Raw genomic sequence first — 25,240 nt, 5'->3', positions numbered from 1 at the left:
TCATTAATTTTCCTAAGACAAACAAAATGATAATAAATAAAACTAATATTTCAAATAAATATTTTTAATTTCCTCAATAAAATTATTCTGAGTAGTCATTAGTTCACTTAGAAAACTAATTATTTGGTATCTTCTGTATTATGACAGTGTCATTCTTAGCTTATGACATAGAAATGATAACTGAGATGATGTAACCAAGATGTTAGGAAATCCATGATAACAGACATGCTCACAAATATACTAGTGGTTTGTTTGCATATTAAAGATCAATACAAGAGCTGTCCTTATACTTGCCATTTCCAAAAAGTATGCAGGTGACAATATCTTTTAACAGTTTAACTACATATGCTTCTAAAGAGATTCTAGCAATTCTCCTGTTGCTCCTATAATAGTGATAACAAGGAGTATTAATGAAAGTTAGAATATAGCAATGGAAAAACTTCACAATCCTAAAACAAATAATCTTATGTAAATAAGAAATGCTAAGTGAAAAAAAGTCTTCCATAGGAAAGAGCACACACATTAGTTATCTAATACTAAATGGTCAGCCCTGAAAACATATACATACAAGTAACAATATATTAACTGAGATTATTTTTATGCAACTATGAATATAAGTATGCTATATACACATATATGTATATGTGTGTGTGCATATATGTATGCACATATATGTGCATAGTATCAATTAAAGAAAAGGTAGCCATGAATTTGTAAAGGAGCAGTGGTAGAGAATATATAGGAAGGGTTAGAGAGAGAAATGGGGTAATTACATAATAATTATATAATTATATACATTATATAATATATATTCTCAAAAATAAAAGTTATGATAAAAAAATGAGAAGAATTTCCAGTATCATCAGTATCATTATGATCCGGATTCCATTTAAGTGTTCACATGGTAAATTTTGTTTAAATAGAAAATTAGATGAGAATACAACGAAGAAAATTAATATGGAATGTCTATGGCAAAGATAAACAAAGCAATATGATTTGTCATAAAGCATTTGAAAGTTTCGCAAACTTGAGATAGTGGAAAGGATAGAATCTGTTGAAACTTGTATGGAGGAAGGGGAATCCAAGTCGGCATTATAGTCCACCATGTAGTCATAGACGTATTATGCATGATTTTGGACATAAAATATGCTTCAAATATTCAAATCCTGTGCCAATGATCTACAATAGAAAGAACAGCCCTAAGTAGCTAACTTTCCATGAGAGCATGGGTAATTTTTGGATTCATAGGCCCTAGGTTCCTATGAAAAGAGCAGCAGTCTGGTTGTCCTACCTTTTTCTTCTATATCATATTTATCAGTTTTTGGCAAGTTAGTGATATATTCAACAACATAATCTGTGACTAACAGAAACAGGTTTTTCAAAGCATAACTGCCCAACCCTAAAACATACAATATGAAAAACTGAAAGGTGAGTTAGTAAAAATAAAAAACTGAAATGAATAATCTTGAGACAGAAAAAATTTTATAAATGTGCCAAATGTTTTTCTGAGATAAAAAGAAATTATACTATAGAAATTATTCCTTTTTCTTTTTTTGGAGACTATTAAAAAAGTGAAGATTCATTGGGCATAGTAGTATATTCACTAAGTAGAGAAGCTGATGATAAATTTAATAATCATATATGTTAGCATTCTGTCTAAACCCCACCCCACAGTTACCTGGCAATAGCCAGATAAGCCTGGCCCACTATAAAAGGGGCCGTTTGCCCCTTCCTCTCTCTCGTTGCTCTTCTTCCCTTGATCCCTCTGCCACCTTGCCTCTTCCCCCTCTCTCCACATGTGGTCATGGCCGGCCTCTACTCTTCTACTTCTCTTCTCTTCTCTTCTCTTCTCTTCTCTTCTCTTCTCTTCTCTTCTCTCCTCTCCTCTCCTCTCCTCTCCTCTCCTCTCCTCTCCTCTCCTCTCCTCTCTTCTCTTCTTTTCTCCCTCCCCCCTCTCTCTCGCTCTCTTGCTCTCGCTCTCTCGTTCTCTCGCTCTCTTGCTCTCTCGCTCTCTCTGCCTCTACAACCCTCCTGGCTCCCCTCCCCATGCGCTGAATAAACTCTATTTTATGCTATACCGGTGTGTGGCTGATCCCTCAGGGGGAAGAGATGCCTCGGCATGGGCCCACTGAAACATCCCCTTCCCCCATACAGCTCCACACACCCACAGAACATACTCTCTTTATTTCTTTATCTTTTTATAAACACATCAATATATGGTACCCAACAATAAATCTCCAAAGACATCAGATTATTCTCATTTATTATCTTCAATGTACTCAGCAGTAAAACTAACTCTTGAGATAGTGATCTCATCCCTCCTGCATATTTCCAGCAATACCATCCAAATGAAGAACTAGTTGAGTGCAGAAATGACTGAGCTGAGGTGTCACACACTTCTGTGATTCGCAGCAGGTAGACAAAATGTTTCTGAGACTGGAAGATTTGAAGTATTAGTATCAGAATATGTTTACTCATTTAGTTAATAAATTATCCAGCATATTGGCTCTGTAGCATCTTCTAACATAAGGCTTTTTTTTTTATTTCAAAAATCTTGAGTCTCAATTATATCTCCAAATTACTGGGTTATCTGCTCTCTCTAATTAATGAATCTTGTTTCAAATTTTTATCTGCAAAGTGTTGGACTCACCAAGAAGCATACTCTCAGCAACCCATAACCCTATGGATTTTCATTGATGTCAAGAAGCAACATAGCTGAAAGGCTAATCATAGAAGTCTTCATGCATTCATATGACTGAGCTCAAATATCTGGTGTGTTTCTGTAAGGATTAAGAGGATCAGACAAGATATTTCATTTCTTTTCCAATCAGTACTACTTTTTACTGCATTTTGAAGACAAATCTTCTCAACAAATATATTTCTTGAATATTAGCACTTTAGTGAAAAAAAACTTAGTATTAAAAGATTCTACTTTTAAAAAATTACATTCAAATAAAATACTGTATCCTCACCTAATCTTGGTACAGAGAGAGATGCATGTTTATGCAGTGAAAATTAAATCATCATGAAGAACTCTTAAGATGAAGGATGGCACAGACAATTGCTCTCTTCAAGTTAATCTTCCTTAAGAGGAGTTGTGATAGAAAGATATATTTTCTTCACATCTTAAACACAACCTGTGATGTTAACAATGAAATTCTCACAATGCTACTAAAAGAATCCCAGTAGAATAGTTAGTCCCCGGATAGTATGCAAAAATTAAGAAGTCACTGCTAGGGAGCTTATTATAACAATTGTTCTTCATGTTTTCTTTCCTTTGAAAACAGAAACATTATAAATCAATAATAATAAAAAATGTATCCCAGTGAGATCCTTCTGAACTTTTAGATGTAACTGACTTTCCAGGTAAATTTGGTTTAGGATAAAACAACTGAGTACATGTTCTGGAGGGGGTGTAGAGTAAAGGGAACCCTCATTCACTAGTAAAGAGACTGCAAACTTGCCCAGCCTGTATATAACTATGTGTGTAGAGTTTAAATGAGTATTTTCCATCTGAGATTTTTAATCCTCTCTCCAAGAGCCAAAGACCATCTAACAAAAATCTTATCATCAGACAGGAGAAGCCTTCATTTGAGTTATTAATCAGAGCTTTCTAAAATTCTCCAAAAATTTTTATAAAACATTGTAGGCTATTGCTGTTGTCCTTGGTTGTACCCAACAGGGAGAAGGTTAGCCCCTATCACTGAAGACATCATGCCTGAGCTGGAACTGACCTGAAAAATCTCCTCCCTATAACAGAATTTCATGATTCCAGAAGGCACCAAGTAAGCTTCAAAAGGAAAGAAGCAAACAATAATCCTACCTAATAACGATGTCTATGAACCACAACAATGACCAACATGGTACAATAAGGTAATAAGGATGCGGTGGGAGCATGTGTAGCTTGACAGTACTTAACATTTCTCTAATTGGACCTAAGAATAGGTCCAAGAATAAGAAAACTATGCCTGATACTGGAAACCTAGCTAAATACCCAGGGCTAATGAAGTCATAGTTCTTGAAGAACCTACAACTACCACTTTATTAGATGACCAGAATACCTAACTAAACTCTAAACATTTGCCAGCATACCCACAGGTAAGTGTAGTTCCCATTCCTCATAAACTTCTATTTTCAACAGACAAAGATCACTACAGAAAACCACAACCAATCAAAATGCAGCTATGGTGACCACCTAACACATCTACAAAACACACCCCTAGCTATGGCTCAGGAAACATTGTAGAAGAGGAGAAAGAGTGTAAGAGCTAGAGTATCAGGCAATGTGCTGTGAGAGTGTGTCTTCTAGTAACATCAGAAGCTACAGCCATAAAGTCTCAGCAACTTGATTGCATAAACATGAACCAAACAAGGACAACAGGCATTCCAAAGTGGATGGAGGAAATCCCATGAGGCCTCAAATCTATGCAAAGAAACCTACACAAATTAGGAATGCTGAGCAGGGATGACATCATCTTTCCCATTAATACCAATTAATGAAAACAGAGGGCATGGATCTGAATGAGAGCAAGAGAAGGCTTATAGGAGGGCTCAGAGGGAGGAAAGGGAAGGAGAGATGATACAATTATATTACAATTTTGAAAGTAAAAGAAAACAGAGAGAATAAGAAGAAATAGAATCAGAGTAGAAGAAATGAAACCCTTCTTCTGTTCCTATTATTCTTAGGTTTGGTATCCCACATTTTTGCAAGTTTTGTGTCTGGAACCTTTTAAATTCAACATTTTCTTTGAGCAATATATTGATTTTTTTTTCAGTCCTATCTTCTATGCCTGAGATGTCCTCTTCCATCTCTTGTATTCAGTTGGTCATTCTTGCTTCTGTAGTTCCTGTTCCTTTCCCTAGGTTTTCCATCTCCAGGATTTCCTCTGTTTGTGTTTTCAGTATTGCTTCTATTTCCATTTTTCAGGTCTTGAATAGTTTTATTAATTCTCTTCAACTGTTTGTATTTTCCTGCATCCTTTAAGGGATTTATTCATTTACATTTTAAAAGCCCATATCATCTTTATAAGGTTGAGTTTAAGGACATCTTCTTGTGCTTTGACTGCGCTAGGATACCCAGGGCATTCAGTAGTAGGATATCTGGACTCTGGTGGTCCCATACTGCTCTCAATGTGGTTGATTGTGTTCTTATGCTGGCCTTTAGCCTTCTTGTTGTCCCTGATTTTGGCTGGAGCTCGTAACACTGGAGCTCAGGGAACTGAACACTGCTCACCTCTTCTGACTGTGTCCCTGTTGGACCCGAATGTTCCAGTGGCCTCCTCAGGAAGGCAGGAAGAGTACTGGGCCAGAGAATAGATCTCAGGGGACAGAACTCAATTCACTGCTGCTGGCTATGTCCCCTGGAGAACTCGGAAGGTAGTAAATTGGTTGGGATAGGATTTCACATAGATGTACCCGAGGCCCAGCATGTCTCCTTGGAAAGGCAGGCAGAACCATAGCCTGGAAGATAGGATTCAGGGAACATCATGCCGCTCACCTCTGCTGGTTTTTAATATTACATAGTATTAACACATGAGTTGTTCAGGGTTCTGCTTTCTCCCACAGTGTATTCAGGTACCACCATACACCAGGCTGGAAAAATGAAGCAGAGTCCAGAATATTTGGGATCTGCGGGATCCCAGTCTTGCTGGGAGTGAGCACCAGGGTGGTGGTGGTAGGGAAGGCCTTTTCCAATTATTTTAGTGTGTTATACCTCTTTTAGATGAAGGACTTCTCTGAAGATCTTTGGTGAAAAAGCTTGTGCTCATATACTTTATTAAGGGTGAACAAAGGCTGTACATGAACCTTCGAGAGTGGGAATGCATCTTCAGAGTGAATGTAAATCACTGACTAAAGTTTAATAGGAATGCTTCATTTTCATGGGGAGGCATTCCCCATCCTCTGTCCCCCACACTTCAACTCGCTGCAGGACTAGGGACACCGTCTCCCACTAAAGCCAGGCAAGGTGGCCCAGTTAGGGATGCAGGATCCACAGGCAGATAACACATTCAAGGACAGCCCCCACTTTAGTTGTTGAGGGAACTACATGAAGACCAATTTGCACCTTTGCTACATTTGTGGGGGTGGGGGACTAGGTCCAGCCTGTGCTCAAACTTTGGTTGCTGGTTCAGTCCAGCCCCCAAGTGTTCAGGTTGGTGTTTTCTGTTGGTCTTCTTGTAAAGTCTCTGTCGTTTTCAGGTCCTTCTTTCCTTTCAACTCTTCCAGAAGACTCCATAAGCTCCATCTAATGTTTAGCTATGGGTCTCTGACTCTCTTTCCATTGGCTGCTAGGTGGAGCCTCTGAGAGGACAGTTACACTAAACTCCTGTCTGCAAGGATAACAGAGTATCATTAACAGTGTCAGGGATTGGTTCTTGCTCATTGGATGGGCTTCAGTTTGGTCCAGTCATTGGTTATCCATTTCCTCCATCTTAGTTCTATCTTTGTCTCTGCAAATCTTGTAAGCGGGACATACTTTGTTGGTAGGTTGCTTGCCGGGAGCCAGCCCGGCTTGGTGGGAGGAGAAGGTGATCTTCTTTCTTCTCCTCCGGTCGGTCGGTCGGTCGGTCGGTCGGTTCTTCTTGAGGCATCCCAGGAGAATAGGAATTGGAAGAGCGTCGGCGGGGGGGGGGGGGGCCCCCAAGACAGGGTCGTATGAGATTCGGGGTAAAGCCTTGGTCTTTACAAGATATTTAAGGTTGCTGTCTAATAAGGTTTACTTCTCTACGTTACTGTTACTAAAGTTTACTTACTAGTCTACTGTAGCTGACCTGCTGTCTGTTTGATCCTCTGAGGCCAGAAGATGCAGTTTCTGGCCACTAGCACCTCAGCCGAGGGACAACAGAGGATTAGGCAAATATCCTTAATACTCTCTCTGCAGGCACTGCCAGACTCTAACTTAGGTCTGTTGGTTTGAGGTCGCAGGAAGAAAAGACACTTAAAGAAGTTATTGTAGTTTATTGCTAAGTGTAAAAAGTTTCCTATCTAAGGGGGAAAATGGAAAGGTCCTAAGTGGGAAAAAGGAAAAAAATTCTAACAAAGGAAAAATTCTAAGTAGAGAGGTTCTAAGCAGCGAAGAAGGGAGGGGAGAGAGAGAGAGAGAGAGAGAGAGAGAGAGAGAGAGAGAGAGAGAGAGAGAGAGAGAGAGAGAGAGAGAGAGAGAGAGAGAGAACTAGAAAGAGTGGGAAAGAGAAAAGTGAGGAGGAGTGAGAGAGAGAACGTCCCTTTGTCTTATACATCATTCAGAGTTCCTGATCACGTTACAAAGTTCATCACAAGTTCACACCAAAATTCAAATCATAAATTGAAATAGAAGTTTACAACAGAGAATGTTTACATGCATATCCATTAGGAGTAATTATCTGGCTAAACATCCATCACTTGTCTAGCTCCACAGGTTCACCGAAGGTTTAAAACTATAACTAAGAAATTAGTGACGTTTTGTATAGATAAACCCAGGCAATATTTTCTATTCTGTCCTAGCACCTATAATAAATCGTGAGTTCCTTTTTAGTGACCCTTGGTTAATTGTTTTACAACCACCTTGGAATGTGCTCTGAGCAGGAGATAGTCTGGTTACTATCTAAGTGCTGTTAACTGATGACACTTGGGAGACTGACAGAGTTCTCGTAGCAATTTTGACTATCAGAAAGGGACTTAATAGCAGTCCCAGTATAAAAGAGCTTAATAATCATTGATATAATTTTAGGAATTCTTATAGGATCATCATTAAGACTTAAGAAGTCATCTATTTGTCTATATAGGAACACTACAAGACAGTGCATCTTTGTGGGTCTGCAGAGATCTGCTACAAAGGGGAGTGGTATTGCTTAGTGATTGTTATATATGTTTAATAAATAATAATAATAGGAAAAGCATATTAGTAGCAGGATCTTTCCTAAAATATGTCCAGCATAGCCTTGCTGATGTGACGCACTTGTCGCAGATAATAATCCGAGGCAAGCATTTCAGGATGATCAACTGCTAATTATTAGCTTGTCCTATTATGGCTCCTGACAGTTGCTGTCATCCCTCTGCTGGGAGTCCTGCCTGGCTACAGGAAGTGGCTACATCAGAATCCATATTTTCAGCTGCTAGAAATCTCAGTTAGAGTCACCCCCATAGACACCCTGGGCCTCCCTTCATCCCAGGTCTCTGGCATGTCCTAGAGATTGCTCCTCCACCACAGATTTGTGTTCTGTCTCCCCTGTTCTCCCAATACCTGATCCCCCTGCCCTGCTCCCCTCCCTATCCCCTCTCCCACACAGTTCCCTCTTTCCATTCACCTCTGCTAACTATTTTATTTCCTCTTCCGAGAAAGATTCAAGCGTCCTCCCTTGGGCCCTCCTTGTTATTTGGCTTCTTTGGGTCTGTGGGTTATAACATATTATCTTGTATTTTATGGCTAATGTTCACATATAAGTAGGTATGTACTATGCATGTCCTCTGGGTCTGGGTCACATCACTTAGGATGATCATTTCTAGTTTCATCCTACAAAATTTGCCTACAAAATTCATGATGCCCTTGTTTTTAATTGCAGAGTAGTATTCCATTATGTAAATGAACCACATTTTCTTTATCCATTTTTCAGTAGAGGGACATCTAGGTTATTTCCAGTTTCTGGCTATTGTGAATAAAACTGCTATGAAGATAGTTGATCAAGTATTGTTGTGGAATGGTGGAGCTTCTTTGGGTGTATATGCCCAGGAGTGGTATAGCTAGGTCTTGAGGTAGAACTATTCCAAGTTTTCTGAGAAAACACCAAATTGATTTCCAGAGTAGTTGTAGTTTGCATTCCCACCAGCAATGGAGGAGTGTTCCCCTTGTTCCACATACTCACCACAATGTGCTGTCCCTTGAGTTTTTGAGCTTAGCCATTCTGAAGGGTGTAAGATGGAACCTCACACTCTTTTTAATTTGCATTTCCTTGATGAATAAGGGCATTGAACATTCTTAAAAGTGTTTCTCAGCCATTAGAGATTCCTCTGTTGAGAATTCTGTTTAGCTCTGTACCCTATTTTTAATTGGATTATTTTGATTGTTGATGTCTAACTTCTTGAGATCTTTACATATTTTGCATATTAACCTTCTGTCAGATGTACGGTTGGGGAAGATCTTTTCCCAATCTGTAGTCTGTTGTTTTGTACTACTGAGGGTGTCTTTTGACTTACAAAAGGTTATTAGTTTCATGAGGTCCCATTTATTAATTTTGATCTCTGCCTGAGCCATTGGTGTTCTGCTCAGGAAGTTGTCTCCTACACCAATGAGTTCAAGGTTACTCTCCACTTTCTGTTAGATTTATTTTATGTGGTTTTACACTGAAGTCTTTAATCTATGTTGAATTGAGTTTTGTGCAGGGTGATAAATATGGTTCTATTTGTATTCTTCTACATGCAGACTGGCAGTTAGACCAGCACCATTTCTTTTTTCTATTGTAGGGTTTTGCATTCTTTGTCAGGTATGTGAACATATTTTAGGGACATTGATTTGATTCCATTGATGGACCTGTCTGTTCCTATACCAATACTATGCAGTTTCTACTACTATTGCTCTGTAGTATAGCTTGTGGTCAAGGATGATGATAGCTCCAGAAGTTCTTTTATTATTCAGCATTGTTTTTGCTATTCTGCAATTTCTATTTTCCCATATGAAGTTGAGAATTGTTCTTTCAAGGGCTGTAAAAGATTCCGTTGGAATTTTGATGGGAATTGCACTGAATCTGTAGATTGCTTTTGGTAAGATGGCCATTTCACTGTTAATCCTACCAGTCCATGAGCATGGGAGATCTTTCTGTCTTCTGATATCTTCTTCAATTTCTGTTTTTAGAGACTTAAAGTTCTTGTCATATAAGTCTTTCAGTTGCTTGATTACACCAAGGTATTATATATTATTTGTGGTAATTATAAATAGTGTCTTCTCCCTATCTTCCTCCTCAGCCTGTTTATTATTTGTATAAAGGAGGGTTACTAATTTTTTTGAGTTAGTTTTGTGTCCAGCCACTTTGCTGAAGGTGTTTATGAGCTGAAGAAGTTCCCTAGTGGAGTTTTGGGGCTCACTTATGTGTACTATTGTATATATCATCTGCAAATAGTGATATTTGACATTTTACTTTCCAATTTGAATTCCTCAAATCTCCTTTACTTGTCTTATTTCTCTAGCTAGAACTTCAATTATTAAATTGAAGAGATAGGTAGAGAGTGAACAACCTTATCTTGTCCCTCATTTTAGTGGAATTTCTTGTTTCTCCCCATTTAATGTGATGTTTGCTATTGTCAGGCTGTAGTTTGCCTTTATTGTGTGTATATATGTACCTAGTATACCTGATCTCTCCAAGACTTTTAATATGATGGGGTGTTGGATTTTGTCAAAGACTTTTTCAGCATGTAATGAGAGTTCATGTGATTTTTTTCTTTTAGTTTGTTTATATAGTGGATTACATTTATGGATTTTCATATATTAAACTGCCCATATATTTTATACATTGAACTAAGTAAGATGAAGCTTACTTTATCATGGTGAATGATCTCTTTAATGTGTTCTTGGATTCAGTTTGCTAGTATTTTATTGAGTATTTTTGTATCAGCATTTGTAAGGGAAATTGGTCTGAAATTCTCTTTTGTTGTTGAGTCTTTATGTGGTATATAAGTATCTGCATCTGTCTCAGTCAGTTGCTGATAAAACCTCTCAGACAACAGCCATGTTAGGCTCCTGTCTACAAGCACAACATAGCATCAGTAATAGTGTAAATGGGATGGATCCCAAGTTAGGCAGGTCAGTGGATGGCTTTTCCTTTAGTCTCTGTTCTATTTTTGTCTCTGCATTTCCTTTAAACAGAAATAATTCTGGGTCAAAATTTTTGAAGATGGGTAAGAGGCCCCATCTCTCCACTGGGGCCTTGTCTATATAGTGCAGTGGTCTCTTCAGGTTTCATCTCCTCACTGTTAGGCATGTCAACTAAAGTCACCTCCATTGAGTCCTGGGAGCTTCTCATATCCCAAGTCTCTGGGTCTTTCTAGAGGTTCCCTTGACCTCCCATCCCACACAGCTGCATATTTTCATTCATCCCCTGGCCTTCTAGGTTTGTTTCCTGTTTACTCCCATGTATAATACTGCCCCCTTTTCTCCTGTCCCTCTCCTGTACCATCCAGGTTTCTGCCTCCTGTGATTATTTTGTTTCACCTTCTAAATGGGATTGAAGCATTCTCACTTGGGCCTTCCTTGTTAATCTTCATAATGTCTGCAAGTTGTATAATGGATGTTCTGTACTTTTTGGCCAATATCCACTTATCAGTGAATGTATACCATGCATGTCCTTTGGGGTCTGGGTTACCCTTCTCCAGATGATATTTTCTAGTTCATTCCATTTGCCTACAAAATTCATGATGTTCTCATTTTTAATAGCTGAATAGTATTCCATTGTGTATACATAATGACATTCTAGGATCAACTTTAGACATGTTGAGTAAAGGACTATATAGTTTTGAGGAAGGAAGTAGAAATAGCCAGGGTGGGGAAAGATCATTGGGTGAAGGCTAAGGAACTGAGATGTCTCATTAGCATGAAGGAATTCCAGGAATCTCATGTGCTTGCTGATCCAGTTCTCATAGCAGGTACAGGGGTTGGGGGTGGGAGGGAGAATGGTAGCCGAACCTAACCAAAGCAACTTGACATTCCACAGGTATGGGGTTTAGGAGTTTAGTTCTCCCCAGACAAGGTCAAAGAAGGATAAGCCCTGCTAATAAATGGAGTCCCCCATTTTGCACTGAGCTTAGAAGGCAATCCAGACAATGGTAGACTTTGACCTTAATTGGCAGGATTTCTCAACAACAAACTAACCAAAAAGCAGAGAGAGAATATCAAAACTAACAAATCAGAAATGAAAGGGGGTACAAAACAGACACTGAGGAAATCCAGAGAATCATATAAACATACTTTAAAAAGCAGTACTCCCTAAAATTGAAAAAGAAATAGATAATTTTCTAGATAGATACCACTTACTAAAAAAAGTCAAGATCAGGTAAGCAATTTAAATAGTCCAAGTGTAATAGAAGCATTAAGTCTGACAACCGAAAAAGACCCAGGGCCAGACAGTTTTTGAGCAGAATTCTACCAAACTTTCAAAGAAAAGCTAAAGTTAATGCCGATATTCATAAAATTATGTAAAAAAAAAAAACAGAAATAGAAGTAATAGTGACCAATTTATGTCATGAGGCCACAATTGCTCTGATAACCAAAGCAATAAAGACTCAACAAAGGAAATTTCAGACCATTTTCCCTTATGAATATGGATGAAAAACTACTCAATAAAATACTCAAATACTGAATCCCAGAACACATCAAAAAGGCCATCTATCATGATCAAGTAGGTTTCATCCTAGAGATGCAGGGGTGGCTCAACATGTGAAAATTAATAAATCTAATCCACTATATAAATAAAAGGAAAGGAAAAACACATACTCATCTCATTAGGTATCAAAAAAGCCTTTGAAAAAAAATCCAACACCCCTTCATAATAAAAGTCCTAGAGGGATTGGGATTAGGATATGTGGGCCATTTTTTAACATGACAAAGACAATTTCCAGCAAGACTAAAACCAACATTAAATTAAATGGAAAGAAACTCAAACGTAATTCTATTAAAATCAGGAACAGGAGAAGGTCGTCTACTCTCTCAATATCTATTCAATATAGTACTTGAAGTTTTATTGAGAATGTAGAGTTATGGGTCCTTCATTTGCTCCGCCACAGGGCACAGGCCTCTAGGGAGGCAGGACTCAAGAAGTTGACTGTCCTTACCCCACATTGTCGCTGGGTGGGTGTTGGGCCATAGGGAAGACCAGGGACACCACTCCAGGGGTGGGGAAGCACAGTCTTGGGTCCAGGACAGCTAGACCTGGCTTGGGGTCCCTGGGCCTGTGATGAGGCCAAGGCATCTGGCTCTCAGGCTTTGAGACATCCAGGTGCCACTGGAATCCATGGAAGAGTTGAGAACAGAGTGGAGGCCCAAGGGCTGTATTTAGCCAGAGGCCAGGGGGTATAAGGGGTGGGAAGGACAAAAGGGGGCAATGAAGACAAAGAGGGAAAGAGGGCAAAGGTGAGGGGGCATCTATCTTTTATTTCAGCTGTGATGTAACCACATAGACTACTGGTGTAGATAAATATGGACTAGGTGGACCAGGTGGAATATACGGCAATTGCCATGGTTACAGATCCATGGGTCCCTTTGCCTATGGGTAACATCACTGTCTTTGCTGGATTTGGAGGTGACCTGCGACTGCAAAGTCAGTTCCTGACTGTAAAGCCAGTTCCTAATGGCAACAGAGAGGAAGAAGAGAACTATAGAGGATACAACTTGGAAAGGAAAAACTCAAAAGTGTCATTATTTGGATATGATATGATAGTAAAAATTGATCCTAAAACCCTCTGTGGATCTCCTACAGCTGATAAACACCTTCAGTAACATGACTGGATACATGATTAACTTAAAAAAATTCAGTAGCATTCCTATATATTATTGACAGGTATACTGAGAAGAAATCAGGGCAACAATACACTTTATAATAACCTCATATATTGAAATATCCTGGGATAATTCTAACCAAACAAGTACTTAGCTTCATTATTGAATTAAGCAAGAGACCACAAAAATAGTTTGAAGTCAAAAAACTGTTTGTAACATGAATTCATAATCAAGGACAGAGATCCACATGGATGAATGTCTGGCTGCATGGCAGAGGGAAATGGAATGCATGCCTATTTGGGATTAGTGGCCAGTGACATGGCAAAGACAAGAGAGACCAACTGTGCGTGGTTATGGATGAGGGAACTGGCATAGATCAACAAGACCAGAACAAGGAGGAGCACTCTGTGCCCATTTCTCATACTCTTAATGAAGATTGCTTCACATAGATCAACCCATAGAGAGTAAGCTGTATTTCTGGTAACACCCACACCCATTCATAGATTGCAATAGTGGTTCTTATTGGAAGGAACATCTAATTTTTGGGCTGTAGGGCAATAGAAATCACTGGTAGAATTATAACAGTGGGCATTGTCTTGAGCCATGTGTTAACGAGGAAGGCAAGACAGGCTCAGTTCATACACAGCCTTATCTATGTAAATATATGATTCTGAGAAAGAAAAGTGAGTCACTGTCCCATAGCCCCATTCTAGTGGATTTCAAAGTGAGATACTTGAGAACAAAAGCTGTCTTAAATTTTTATTCCCTTACTAGAAAGACAACATTTCTCTGTTTGTATTGAGGGGAAAGGGTGCAGTGAGTATACACTTATGCACATACACATGTGGAAGTCAGGTGTCTTCTTCAAGCACTTCTGTGTGTGTGTGTGTGTGTGTGTGTGTGTGTGTGTGTGTGTGTGTCTTTCCCTGAACCTGGTCTTCACAGATTCATTAGACTAGCTAGATAGCAAGCTCCAGGATTCTTCTATAGCCTCCAGCAATGGTATTATTTGTAGGCATGCTCTGTCCTATATGTAGGGTTGTAGGCCCACGTGGGCTCTACCACAGGGCACAGCTGTTTGGGGAGGCAGAACTTGGGGAGTTTGACTTATCCCAGGTGTGTGCTGGGTTGTAGGGAAGCACCACTCTAGAGTTGGGAAAGAGAGGTCTAAGGTGTGAGAAAGCCAGAGCTGGTTTGGAAATCCCTGGGCCTGCAACAAGACTGGGGCCATGAGATTCTCAGACTCTTAGACATCCAGGCGCCACTGAGAGTCACAGAAGAGTAGAGAATGTAGTTAGGGACCCTTGGGCTAGGGACAACATCTAGCCCAGGGACACAGGAAAGAGGGAGAGGCTCTGGCTTATCTAATCAAAGATGGTCCTTATCTTGACAGAGGCAGGCTTGGTGATGGTTGTGACTAGGAACACAGAGAGACCTTCTACAAGAGACTAGGTTTCAGCTCTGTAGGTGGCAAAGGCCCTCCTCATGGCTTCACGGCAGATCTGGGTTAAAAAAAAAAGATACAGTCTATGGTTCTAAACAATTTATTGTCATAGTGGAAAATGGATGAGTAAAACCATACCCCACCTCTCAGGATAGACTTGAGATTAAATACCTTTTGCAACAGAGGAATGTCTGGGAAGGGAAGCTTCTTGACTAAGCCCTCCTGGCCTCTGGGTACCTCATTAGCATGGAGAACTCTGTTTTGGGGCTACTTGACGCAGGTCATATCCCTTTTATGTGATAAGCATGGCACATGTTCCAAGACAGGAATCTGACAGGGAGCTGGGAATCATCTAAGCCTCAGGTGTATGCCCACTGAGTCTCCGGGTCTCAACCTACTCTACTCTACTAAACTTCCTGGCATGGTTTTATATCCCACACCTATACAGGTTTTTAAATGGATGTTGTATATTTGGTCTCGGAGCTTCATACTTCTGTGGCAAGAAGTTTTTCATGTCAACCATTTGCATAAACATTATCCACTTCAACAATTTTTATTAATTCTTAGACAGTTCCATTCAAGTTATTTTGATACTATTCACCACAACCCTACCCCATATTTCTCCCATATCTACCCCCTTTCCCTATTCATTTCCAATTTATGTCCTCTTCCTTTCCATGTTTCTTTTTTTTTTTTTAAAGAAGTGCCTATCTCATTGTACATTCCTCTTCCTTTGGCTCTTAAAATTATTCTGTTCCATCTTCTCTAGCATTCCCTAAGCCTTAGGTATATGGTTGTGTTGCAAATGTATTCATTAGATATGGGCATTCTATGGTCACTTTTGATCTCTGCATTTTGATCAGTTCTGGCTTGACATAATTTCTATCTGCAAAACAACAACAACAACAACAACAAAACTTCTTTGATGATGGGTCATAATTACATTCATTTGTGGATGTAAGGGTCAGCATTTATAATGCAGTTAGAAATGATATGTGTTTAAGCAAGTGGCACAGTAGGTTCTCCTCTAAAATCAATGGCTTCCTACACTACCCGTTTTTAGCTAAGTACACTTTTTCAATAAGTATTTTTAATATTTTGCATTTATATCATTTCCCCAGTTATTTTAATGACTTTACACTGTATTATTTTCTCTCTTTACTTTGCTTCATTTCTCCTTTTCTTAATATTAGCATCATATTTCTTATTAATTTTCATATATGTATATGTGCACCTGTCTCTATATGTGAATGTGTATATACTTGTGTATGCATGTTCAGTAGCACCATAGGCCACCTCAAGTATCATTCTTCAGGAAACTTCAACCTCTTCACTTGGGTTATAGGATCTGTCACTGTCCTGGAGTTCAGTGAGTAGACTAGACTAGCTAGCCTCTCTCCTCATGTCTATTCCCCCCTCTCTGTCTCTCTCTGTGTCTCTGTCTCTGTCTCTCTGTCTCTGTCTCTCTCTCTGTCTCTCTCTGTCTCTCTCTGTCTCTCTCTGTGTCTCTCTGTCTCTCTCTGTCTCTCTCTGTCTCTCTCTGTCTCTCTCTCTCTGTCTCTCTCTCTCTGTCTCTCTCTCTCTCTCTCTCTCTCTCTCTCTCTCTCTCGTGTGTGTGTGTGTGTGTGTGTGTGTGTCTCCAGCTGTACTCTTAATTCATAGCTCTTTCCCTATTCTTATCTCTCTATCTTGGTGTGTCTGTCTCCATCCCTCAATCTACCTCTGTATAATATCTGTTTGGTATAGAAAAACATATATGTATGGGAGTATCTGTATATGTTCATGCATACAGAGGGAATAGAACACTGGTTGCCCCATTCTGTCACTCTCCCTTTTATGTGCTTGAGACAAAGTTTTTTTTTCCTAAACATGAAGCTATGCTGATGGCCAGCAAGTTCTAGCAGTGCTCCTGTCTCCATTCCTCACCACCAATACTAGGATTACAAGTGAATAAGGCCACCTCAAACTTTTTAGTGTGGGTGCTGGAGATTTTAACTCAGATACTCATGCTTAGACAATACACAGTCTTTTCTGCTGAGCCAACTCCTTGGCCCAATGCTAGTTATTTTTTATAACTCATATTAATTTTACATCCTCCATTAAGGTATTAAACTAGCTTGAGACTATTAGACTATTTTCTGTTTTAGATGGTATGCACAAATGGTGAAGAGGATTTTGAAAGTTATACCAGTTGCACCCAAATTAGCAAGACAATCTTCAAGCTGACTTTAGTAAAGAGCATGTTCTCTTTGGGTAGTTTTAATTAATTTCAAATAGTTTATATTTGTTAGTGCTTAAAATCTCTATAGAAACCTACTGATGTCAGGGTTGGGAAATCCTCTTAGGATTTGGCCAACGTCTTTAAATTTGTAGAAAAAGTCCATAGCTATTATTACTTGTGGATAGCCTGTGATCTTCATTTCTTCCTCCCACTTGATGAGTGATCAAAGTATATAGGTATTCTTAAATTCTAAGACCTTCACAATAAAGCAAATATGAACTTTCAGAAAGCACAACTCAGTGAAATGCAGGTAAAAAACTAACTTTTTAACCTTAAGTATAGGTATGATAAATGTTTACTTTTCTATTTTTTCTATTTTTTAATTATCATAATAATCATTTTCCCTAAATTTTGACTCTTCTCTTGGCTATCTATTCCATCTCAAATTCATAGATATGTGAAACCAAGTGGATGTTTAAGTCAATCTTATTTTATGATTGTAAAATAGAATCCCCAAATATATAGGTATGATCACAAATGGATTAAATAAATAATTCAGGCATATATTAAGAGTTTTTTCAGTAATGTTTTATGTATGTCATGAGATTAACATTTTTCCACAAATGAATCTCTATTAACATCTCACAATCTTTTTACTATCAGAGAACAAAACCACTTTGGCCATAAAATTTATATTATTCAATTTTTCAGCCAATGTGTCCCAGTGAATCACTAAGTATTGAAAGCTAGTAGCATTCTAAAGTGAAATGAAACTTAGATTCAAAAGTCTACAATTTAAGCTTTTTTCCTTTAAGTTTTCAAACTATAAGTAAAGAAATGAACCTATTTTCATGGAGCTCTAATGTGCCATGGCACTCTTTAGAGAGCATAATTTTTTTAAAGAAATAAAATGATAAATGTCAAGTTAATTATTTAAATAAAACTTTTTCATAAGGTAGTGATGTTAAGATTTACTTTGTAGATCCTTCTTCATATTGCAGACTATGCAGAAACAAAGAACTGATAAAGGGTTCATAAAAATACTGAAAGCAAAATCACCCATCCTCCCCCGGCTTCTATGAGAGTGTTCTCCCACCCATCCACCCAATCCTGTCTTGATTAATGACATAGAATCATCCATAGTGATCTTTGTGAAATTCATAAAGATAAATTTAATTTATAGACAAAATATTTTCAAGAAAATATTTCTCTTTCCCACTGAATACATTAAAAAGTTTGTTAAGTAAACATATATTTTATAGAAATATATTTATAGAAAATTTTATTTTAAATTTATTTTGATGATCTTTAACAAACCTGGCATGAAAATTATTTTAGAAAAATAAAAGTCAAATATGTATGCACTAATTTTCTATGATATAGCCACATAAATGCATAAAAAATTTTCTACAAAAAGAAATTGTTTCTTTTTACAATTATAAAAGTACTCCTGTAAATTTTGAGTTAAAGTTAGAGATCATAGATTCCAAATCTTAGGAAATAAGTACTCTCAACTAGCATAGTTAGATCCATTCCAGAGACAATAATCAGCAGGTGCACTAAGAAGAAATTTTCCTCCTATATGAAAAAAAGTAGGAACTTATATTCTGGCCATTACAATTTTATATCTCTGTGATTCCAGTGGCAACAGACAAGGTGAGATGGCTGAGAACAACTACTCTCTGACAAATGAATTCATTCTGGTGGGATTCTCAGATCACCCAGGCCTGAAGACACTTCTGTTCCTGGTGTTCTCTGCCATCTATCTGGTCACCATGGTGGGAAATCTTGGGCTGGTGGCCTTGATCTACATGGAGCCTCGTCTCCACACACCCATGTACATCTTTCTGGGCAACCTGGCTCTAATGGACTCCTGCTGCTCCTGTGCCATCACTCCCAAGATGCTAGAGAACTTCTTTTCTGTGGACAGAAGGATTTCTCTCTATGAGTGCATGGTACAGTTCTATTTTCTCTGTCTGGCTGAAACTACAGACTGCTTTCTTCTGGCAGCAATGGCCTATGACCGCTATGTGGCCATTTGCAACCCACTGCAGTATCACACCATGATGTCCAAGAAGCTGTGCCTTCAGATGACCATGGGCGCCTACATAGCAGGAAACCTGCATCCTATGATTGAAGTAGGGCTTTTGCTGAGGTTAACTTTCTGTAGGTCTCATGTAATCAAGCACTTTTTTTGTGATGTCCTTCCATTATATAGAATCTCCTGTACTGATCCACATGTCAATGAACTGATATTACTTGTCTTGGCAGGGTCAATTCAGATCTTTACTATCACCATAGTTCTAGTGTCTTACTCCTGTATCCTTTTCACTATATTCACAATGAAATCTAAAGAGGGTAGAGGCAAAGCCTTATCAACCTGTGCTTCCCACTTTCTGTCTGTGTCAATATTCTATGGGTCTCTTCTTTTCATGTATGCTCAACCACATGCAGTCAATGAAGGAGATAAAGATATGCCAGTAGCTATTTTTTATACTCTTGTAATACCTTTATTAAATCCTTTCATTTACAGTCTAAGAAACAAGGAAGTAATAAATGTAATGAAAAGAACTATGAAAAAGAGATAATTCTGCAACATTATAAAACAAGGATTAACTGATCTGGACAACTGATTTAAAGTTCAAAATATCTTTTTCTAAACCCACAAATAATGAGAAAGTGGTGAAATGAAACTAAAATTTTGGTTAAATTTATAAAGGACAGGAACACTTGAATAGAATATGTTCATACTGAAGAAATTCTGTTAAAACATGCTTGAAATTCTCAGGAAAAAAATTAAAGAACTCTTCAAGTATTAGAATATATCTAGTCACAGTTTACAACACATCTAATTAATTTTTGGAATAAAGTTAGTACCTCAAATGGTATTTTCCATTTAATATCATTAGCAAGTTTATCAATTTCAGATATTAAAGTTTCAAGTAAATTACAAGCTTTTATTTATAATCTTACCATAAGCATTGCCGTCAAAGGAAGATAAACTTCATGGTTCAATTTGATTTTCAACTTCACATTCAATTTCAAGAGATTATATTTTAACATATACTCATACAAAATATTTTCTTTCTAACAAGAATGTTTTCACATTTATTATTAGTTGTTTTTACGCTTATGTTTTCTGAACTTTTATACATATGTAAGGCTTATCTAGCAGTACTTCAGAATGATGTTATTACAATGAAATAGCTATATTTTAAAGTTTTTCCTTTATTCAATTATTTATCCATCATATATGATACTGCAACACCTGAGTATATTCATTAAATCGTTTTTTGTCTTCTCAGTGGTATTATTATTGATTGTTGATTGTTAGGAATAACACCCTCACCAATTCATATGAAAATCATTGCTATGTTCATCATTTTAAAAACAGTGAGATGTCGTTCAAGCCAGACGAAGTTAAAAAAGAACTGGTGAAAACTCTAAATATCTAAAATATCTAAACAAAACTCATATAAAACTCAAATAGAAAGAATGGCCCAGAAATGTACTATTTATTGTGCTAAGCTTTTATCTCTTATTGACAAATTAGACATTCTTCTGTTTTCCTCAAATAACAAATCTTATACACTGAAACACTCAGAAGTTTTCCATTTTCACTCTGATTCTGCCAAGAGTTTGAATTAATATTGCCTTTTCTCTAGGTGATTGAAAGTAGGGCAAATACACATTATCTTTTAAGTTCTTCAACCCTGTACAAATAACTACAAGAAATCTAAGAACAGGAGAAAGTTCTTCTTTACAGAAGAAGACTTGAACTGGTAATCCAGTACCAAATGGTCAATTCAAAAAAATTTATCTGTGAAGATATTTGTCAAGATATTTTACTGTTTCTATGAAGACATTTCTTTGTGAAGATATATGTATGGCTATATGTATATGATGTATATGTATATACACACATATACAATAAATAGACTAATATGTATATGTGTATGTATATACACACATATACAATAAATAGACAAAGCAAATAGACTAATGTTATGTTATATACTTAGGAGTATATATTCTTATATATTCTATTTAATAAATAGTGTATATATATTCTATTTTTATAAATAGAATGTATAAAAGGGGATGTATTTATATGAATAGAGTATATATGAGTATATATAAAGAGAATGTATAGTTACAATTTTAACACACATTTGTAGAAATAGATCATAGATTGACCGATAGATAGATGATAGACAGATTAATAAATAGGAATATAGATAGAAAATAAACAGTAATGATGTAATAATACAATCTCAAAAATATTTTTTAAAAGGACTTGGTCATTGTGTAACATCAGACATAAAATGTAACTTCAAAGTTAGTCTTTTAAGAAGTGAGTGTTTCAGTGGAAATGAAGTCTGTGTGTGAGCCATGGTATAGAACATGTGTAATAGGACTCTGTCTAGAGGAAAGTCTTGCAAAGTCACAAGCCATGTTTCCTTTTAGCTATTGCTTTTTATTCTGGTTTTCATTTCATTATCTCTGTGAAGATATTTGGCAATTCCTGCTATGCTGTGCCTTATTGAATCACAGAATGATTTTTTTTTATATTTTTCATTACTTACTTGTGCACGTTACACCCCAATTGCAGTACCCCTTCCGCCTCTACTCTCAGTCCCTCCTTCACAAGTCCTGCCCTATTCCTTTCTCAGAGAAGGAGAAGCCTCACACCTCTGGACACCACCCAGATCTGGGACATCAAGTCACAATAGGACTAAGTGCATCCTCTCCCACTGAGGCCCTACAAGGCAGTCCAGCTAGGGGAAGGAGATCCAATGGTAGGAAACAGTCAGAGACAGCCCCTGCTCTAATTGTTAGGGGATCCACATGAAGACCCAGACACATCTGCTAAAAATGTGTAGGGGCTTAGGCCCACTGAAGCATGCTCTTTGTTGGTGGTTCAGTCTCTATGAGCCCCAGGGACTCAGGTTTGTTGGCTCTGTAGATCTTCTTGTGGTGTCCTTGACCCCTCTGGCTCACTCAATCTAGTCATCCACTCTTCCACATGACTCCCTGAGCTCTGTCTGATTGATGTTTGGCTGTGGGTCTCTGCATCTGTTTCCATCAGCTGCTGGATGAAGCCTCTCAGGAAAGAGTTATCCTAGGCTCCCATCTGCAAGCATAGCAGAGAATCATTTATAGTGTCAGGGATTGTCTCTCTGTCTCTTGAGATGGGTCTCAATGTAGAAAAGTCATGGTTGGACATTTCCTCAGTCCCTGCTCTATCCTTATCCCTGTGCATCTTGTAGGCAGGACAAATTGTGAGTTGAAGGTTTTGTGGGTAGGTTGATGTCCCCCCTTCCTCCAGTGGAAGTCCTGATTGGCTATAGCAGGTGTTCAATTCAGTCTCTATATCCACCCTGCTGGAAATCTCAGCTAAGGTCACCCCCATAGACTCCCAAGAGCCTTCCCCTCCTCTGATCTCAGGCTAGTTCCAGAAACGTACCCCTCTCAATTTCTATTCTCTCTCCTCATCTCCCACCCTCCCACAATGCACTTGAACTCCATCCCACTTCCCCTCCTCACTTCTTCTCCAACAGAGTTCACTCTATCCTCCTCTGATATCTATTTTATTTCTCCTTTTGGAAGATATTTTTAACCCATTTTTCTAGATTATGATAAATTCTTTTTCCTCCTCCTTCATTGTTTGTTTTTTTCTGTACCTTCCATCTTCTCCTTACTTGCCTCCATTTCCTCCCCTCCCTCCATCTTCTCTGTTCTTTCATCTTTTCCTCCCCTCCTCTTCTTCTCCTTATTCACCTCTTCTCCTTTCCTTTTCCTCCTCCAGCTTCTATTTTCCTAATCTTCTGTCCCTCTTCTCCCTTCCCTCCCCCTTTCTTCCTCTCTTGCCTTCCCCCTGTTCCTCCCTCTTACCTCCTTTACTTTTCACTCTCTTCTGTCCCTTCCTTACTGTTTTCCTCTCTCCCTCCTTCTTCCCTCCTACTTTTCTCCTTTCCCTTTAAATATGTAAACCTCTACTTACCCAGTGATGGAAAGCTTGCAAGTATAAAATATATACAACTCACCTAGAAACACAGACACTATCAAGTTTATTTCCAATTTTGGAATAAACCTTTTTATTAATATATCTGAGCACCATCAACGTTTTAAAAATTATCACTGTAAATTCCTGAAATTTAACAAAGTTTCTCACTTTCAGTACTATCTAATTATGATTCTTCAGCTAATAGAAACTAATGGAGAACGTCAAGGTTGTTACTGATTCACTCTGTTATATCTCAGTAGTTTTTGACATATTTCCAGCTGTCAGTCATGAGAATCTGATACTAGGGATTTTATTTCCTGCCCAAGAACAAGAATTGGGCATTTTCCAAAGAGCTTATTCAAGAGACATTTTTCTTATTTTCCAGGCTACATTTATTTCAAAACAAACAAACACACAAACAAGCTGTGTATAAAAACACATTTAGGGCACTTAAGTGGTTTATATGGTAAAGGTGCCTACCTCAAAGCAAAGTGACTTAAGTGTGATTCAGAAGGTACACACACAGTGGAAAAAATGAACAGACTACAACAGGTCTCTTGCAATATCCACATGCATCAACTATGACATGCACATGTACTCACATGCACAGAGCACAGGTGAATAAGTAAGTAACTAGGTAACTAAGTGATAAAATATTTAAAGCTCACAGTCTTATACCCTCTTGTATGTTATCCCTATAGCCACATTCCTATTTTGTTAAAAATTACAATATAACCCTGTACTCTTTCTATTTGTATGTAGAAATATTTTAATTTCATTGTTCCATTTTTAAAATATTGTTATAATTTTTGTTGTGAGTTGAACTAGTATATTGTGGATGGATATTGAAGCATTTGCCTACACACTTTAGCTGTTGTATCTCTACAGATCATTTTATTCTCATGAGTTTAAATTATTGTTGAAGCTACATATTTTGTATCAGTGAAAATTCCAAGTTTTCATCTTCAAGCAAAGCTAAAAATCTTCAGATATGAGTTAAAAATCATATTAATTTTATGATAGCTTTGTTCTGACCTCAAACATTATTTTGTACAAAATTTACCAAATCTTTGTTTATAGTTACAAAAACATTATTGTGTTTTTATTTATTATCTTGTTGAATATAGTGTTGTATGTGTTCTTTATATAAGTTCTTCTTGTATTTTGTATTGTATGTACTCTGTTTTTACTGTGCCTTTTATGTTAAGACCTTGAATAAATGCTGAATTATTCTTACCTGAGTTTGCAATGCTACTTTTGTTTGTTTGTATTAAATGAAGCTATTTGTAATAATGAAGTTATTTGGTACTTAGGCAACAGTAACTCATTCTTTTCTAACTCTCTGCTCTGTCATATTTCATTTACATTAGTTTCATTCTGTTTAATGGCATGAGGCTTAGAGAGGAGTAACAGAACATAGTAAATGGCTTCCCTTTCCTTGCCCTTCTCCAAAACACGACCATCTATAAATCTACAAGCCTACCTCTAGATCTGTGACCATTAACTCTTCCTGTGTGAACCACTTTTGCCTGGTAAATCACTTCATCCTTCTACCATCACTTCCTCTGACCTCACTGTCTGCAAACTCACAACCCTAGTTGCACACCATGACATAAGAATATTCTTTGTTCCTGTGATACCTGTGTTAGGTAAGTAGCTTCTTTCCTTTCCCATACATCTCCATTTCTACCTTGCCTGTAGCAATCTTAACACCCATAGGCTGCTTTCTTCAGCACAATCTTTAGCAGGTCACTCCTTCTTTCTCCATTATTTCTTCTGCCCACTGCCATCTCTGCATCCACAGACCTGGCTCTAGTCCCATAGTTTGGGAGACAGTTTTTCCTGATCCAATGAAACAGTCATTTACCAGTTTTATCTGGTCTTGTTTAGGTCATGCATCTCATGTACTGGCCCAATATAAATCATATCAGATTATCACATCAGACACACAACCAAAGGAAAATGTCTATAACCTATTTCAAGTAGCAAGAACAAAAACAACATGTTATTCTTCCTGTAGAAACAATTAATCCTATAGAAATGTTCTCTACTGAGAACTATCTAGATGAACACCAGGTCATAAAATTTAAAACAACAATAATAAATGTC

The 25,240-nt window shown here is 37.7% G+C and overlaps 1 protein-coding gene across 1 annotated transcript; it reads left to right on the top strand.

Annotated features, from left to right (window-relative positions):
- Nucleotides 1-18,785: 18,785 nt before the first annotated feature.
- On the top strand, nucleotides 18,786-19,712 carry LOC114614689 (olfactory receptor 5K3-like). The gene has a single exon (XM_028760321.1). It carries the CDS (start codon nucleotides 18,786-18,788, stop codon nucleotides 19,710-19,712), a length of 927 nt encoding a protein of 308 aa, XP_028616154.1.
- The last annotated feature ends 5,528 nt before the right edge of the window (nucleotides 19,713-25,240 follow it).

Source organism: Grammomys surdaster, unplaced genomic scaffold, assembly GCF_004785775.1.
Source record: "Grammomys surdaster isolate TR1022 unplaced genomic scaffold, NIH_TR_1.0 126398, whole genome shotgun sequence".
Classification (NCBI taxonomy): domain Eukaryota; kingdom Metazoa; phylum Chordata; class Mammalia; order Rodentia; family Muridae; genus Grammomys; species Grammomys surdaster.
Note: the sequence above shows the minus strand (reverse complement) of the source record. Positions and strands in the feature narration are given on the sequence as shown.

Excerpts from the sequence above, each read along its gene's own strand:
- LOC114614689 (XM_028760321.1), top strand. The coding sequence starts at position 18,786 with ATGGCTGAGAACAACTACTCTCTGACAAATGAATTCATTCTGGTGGGA.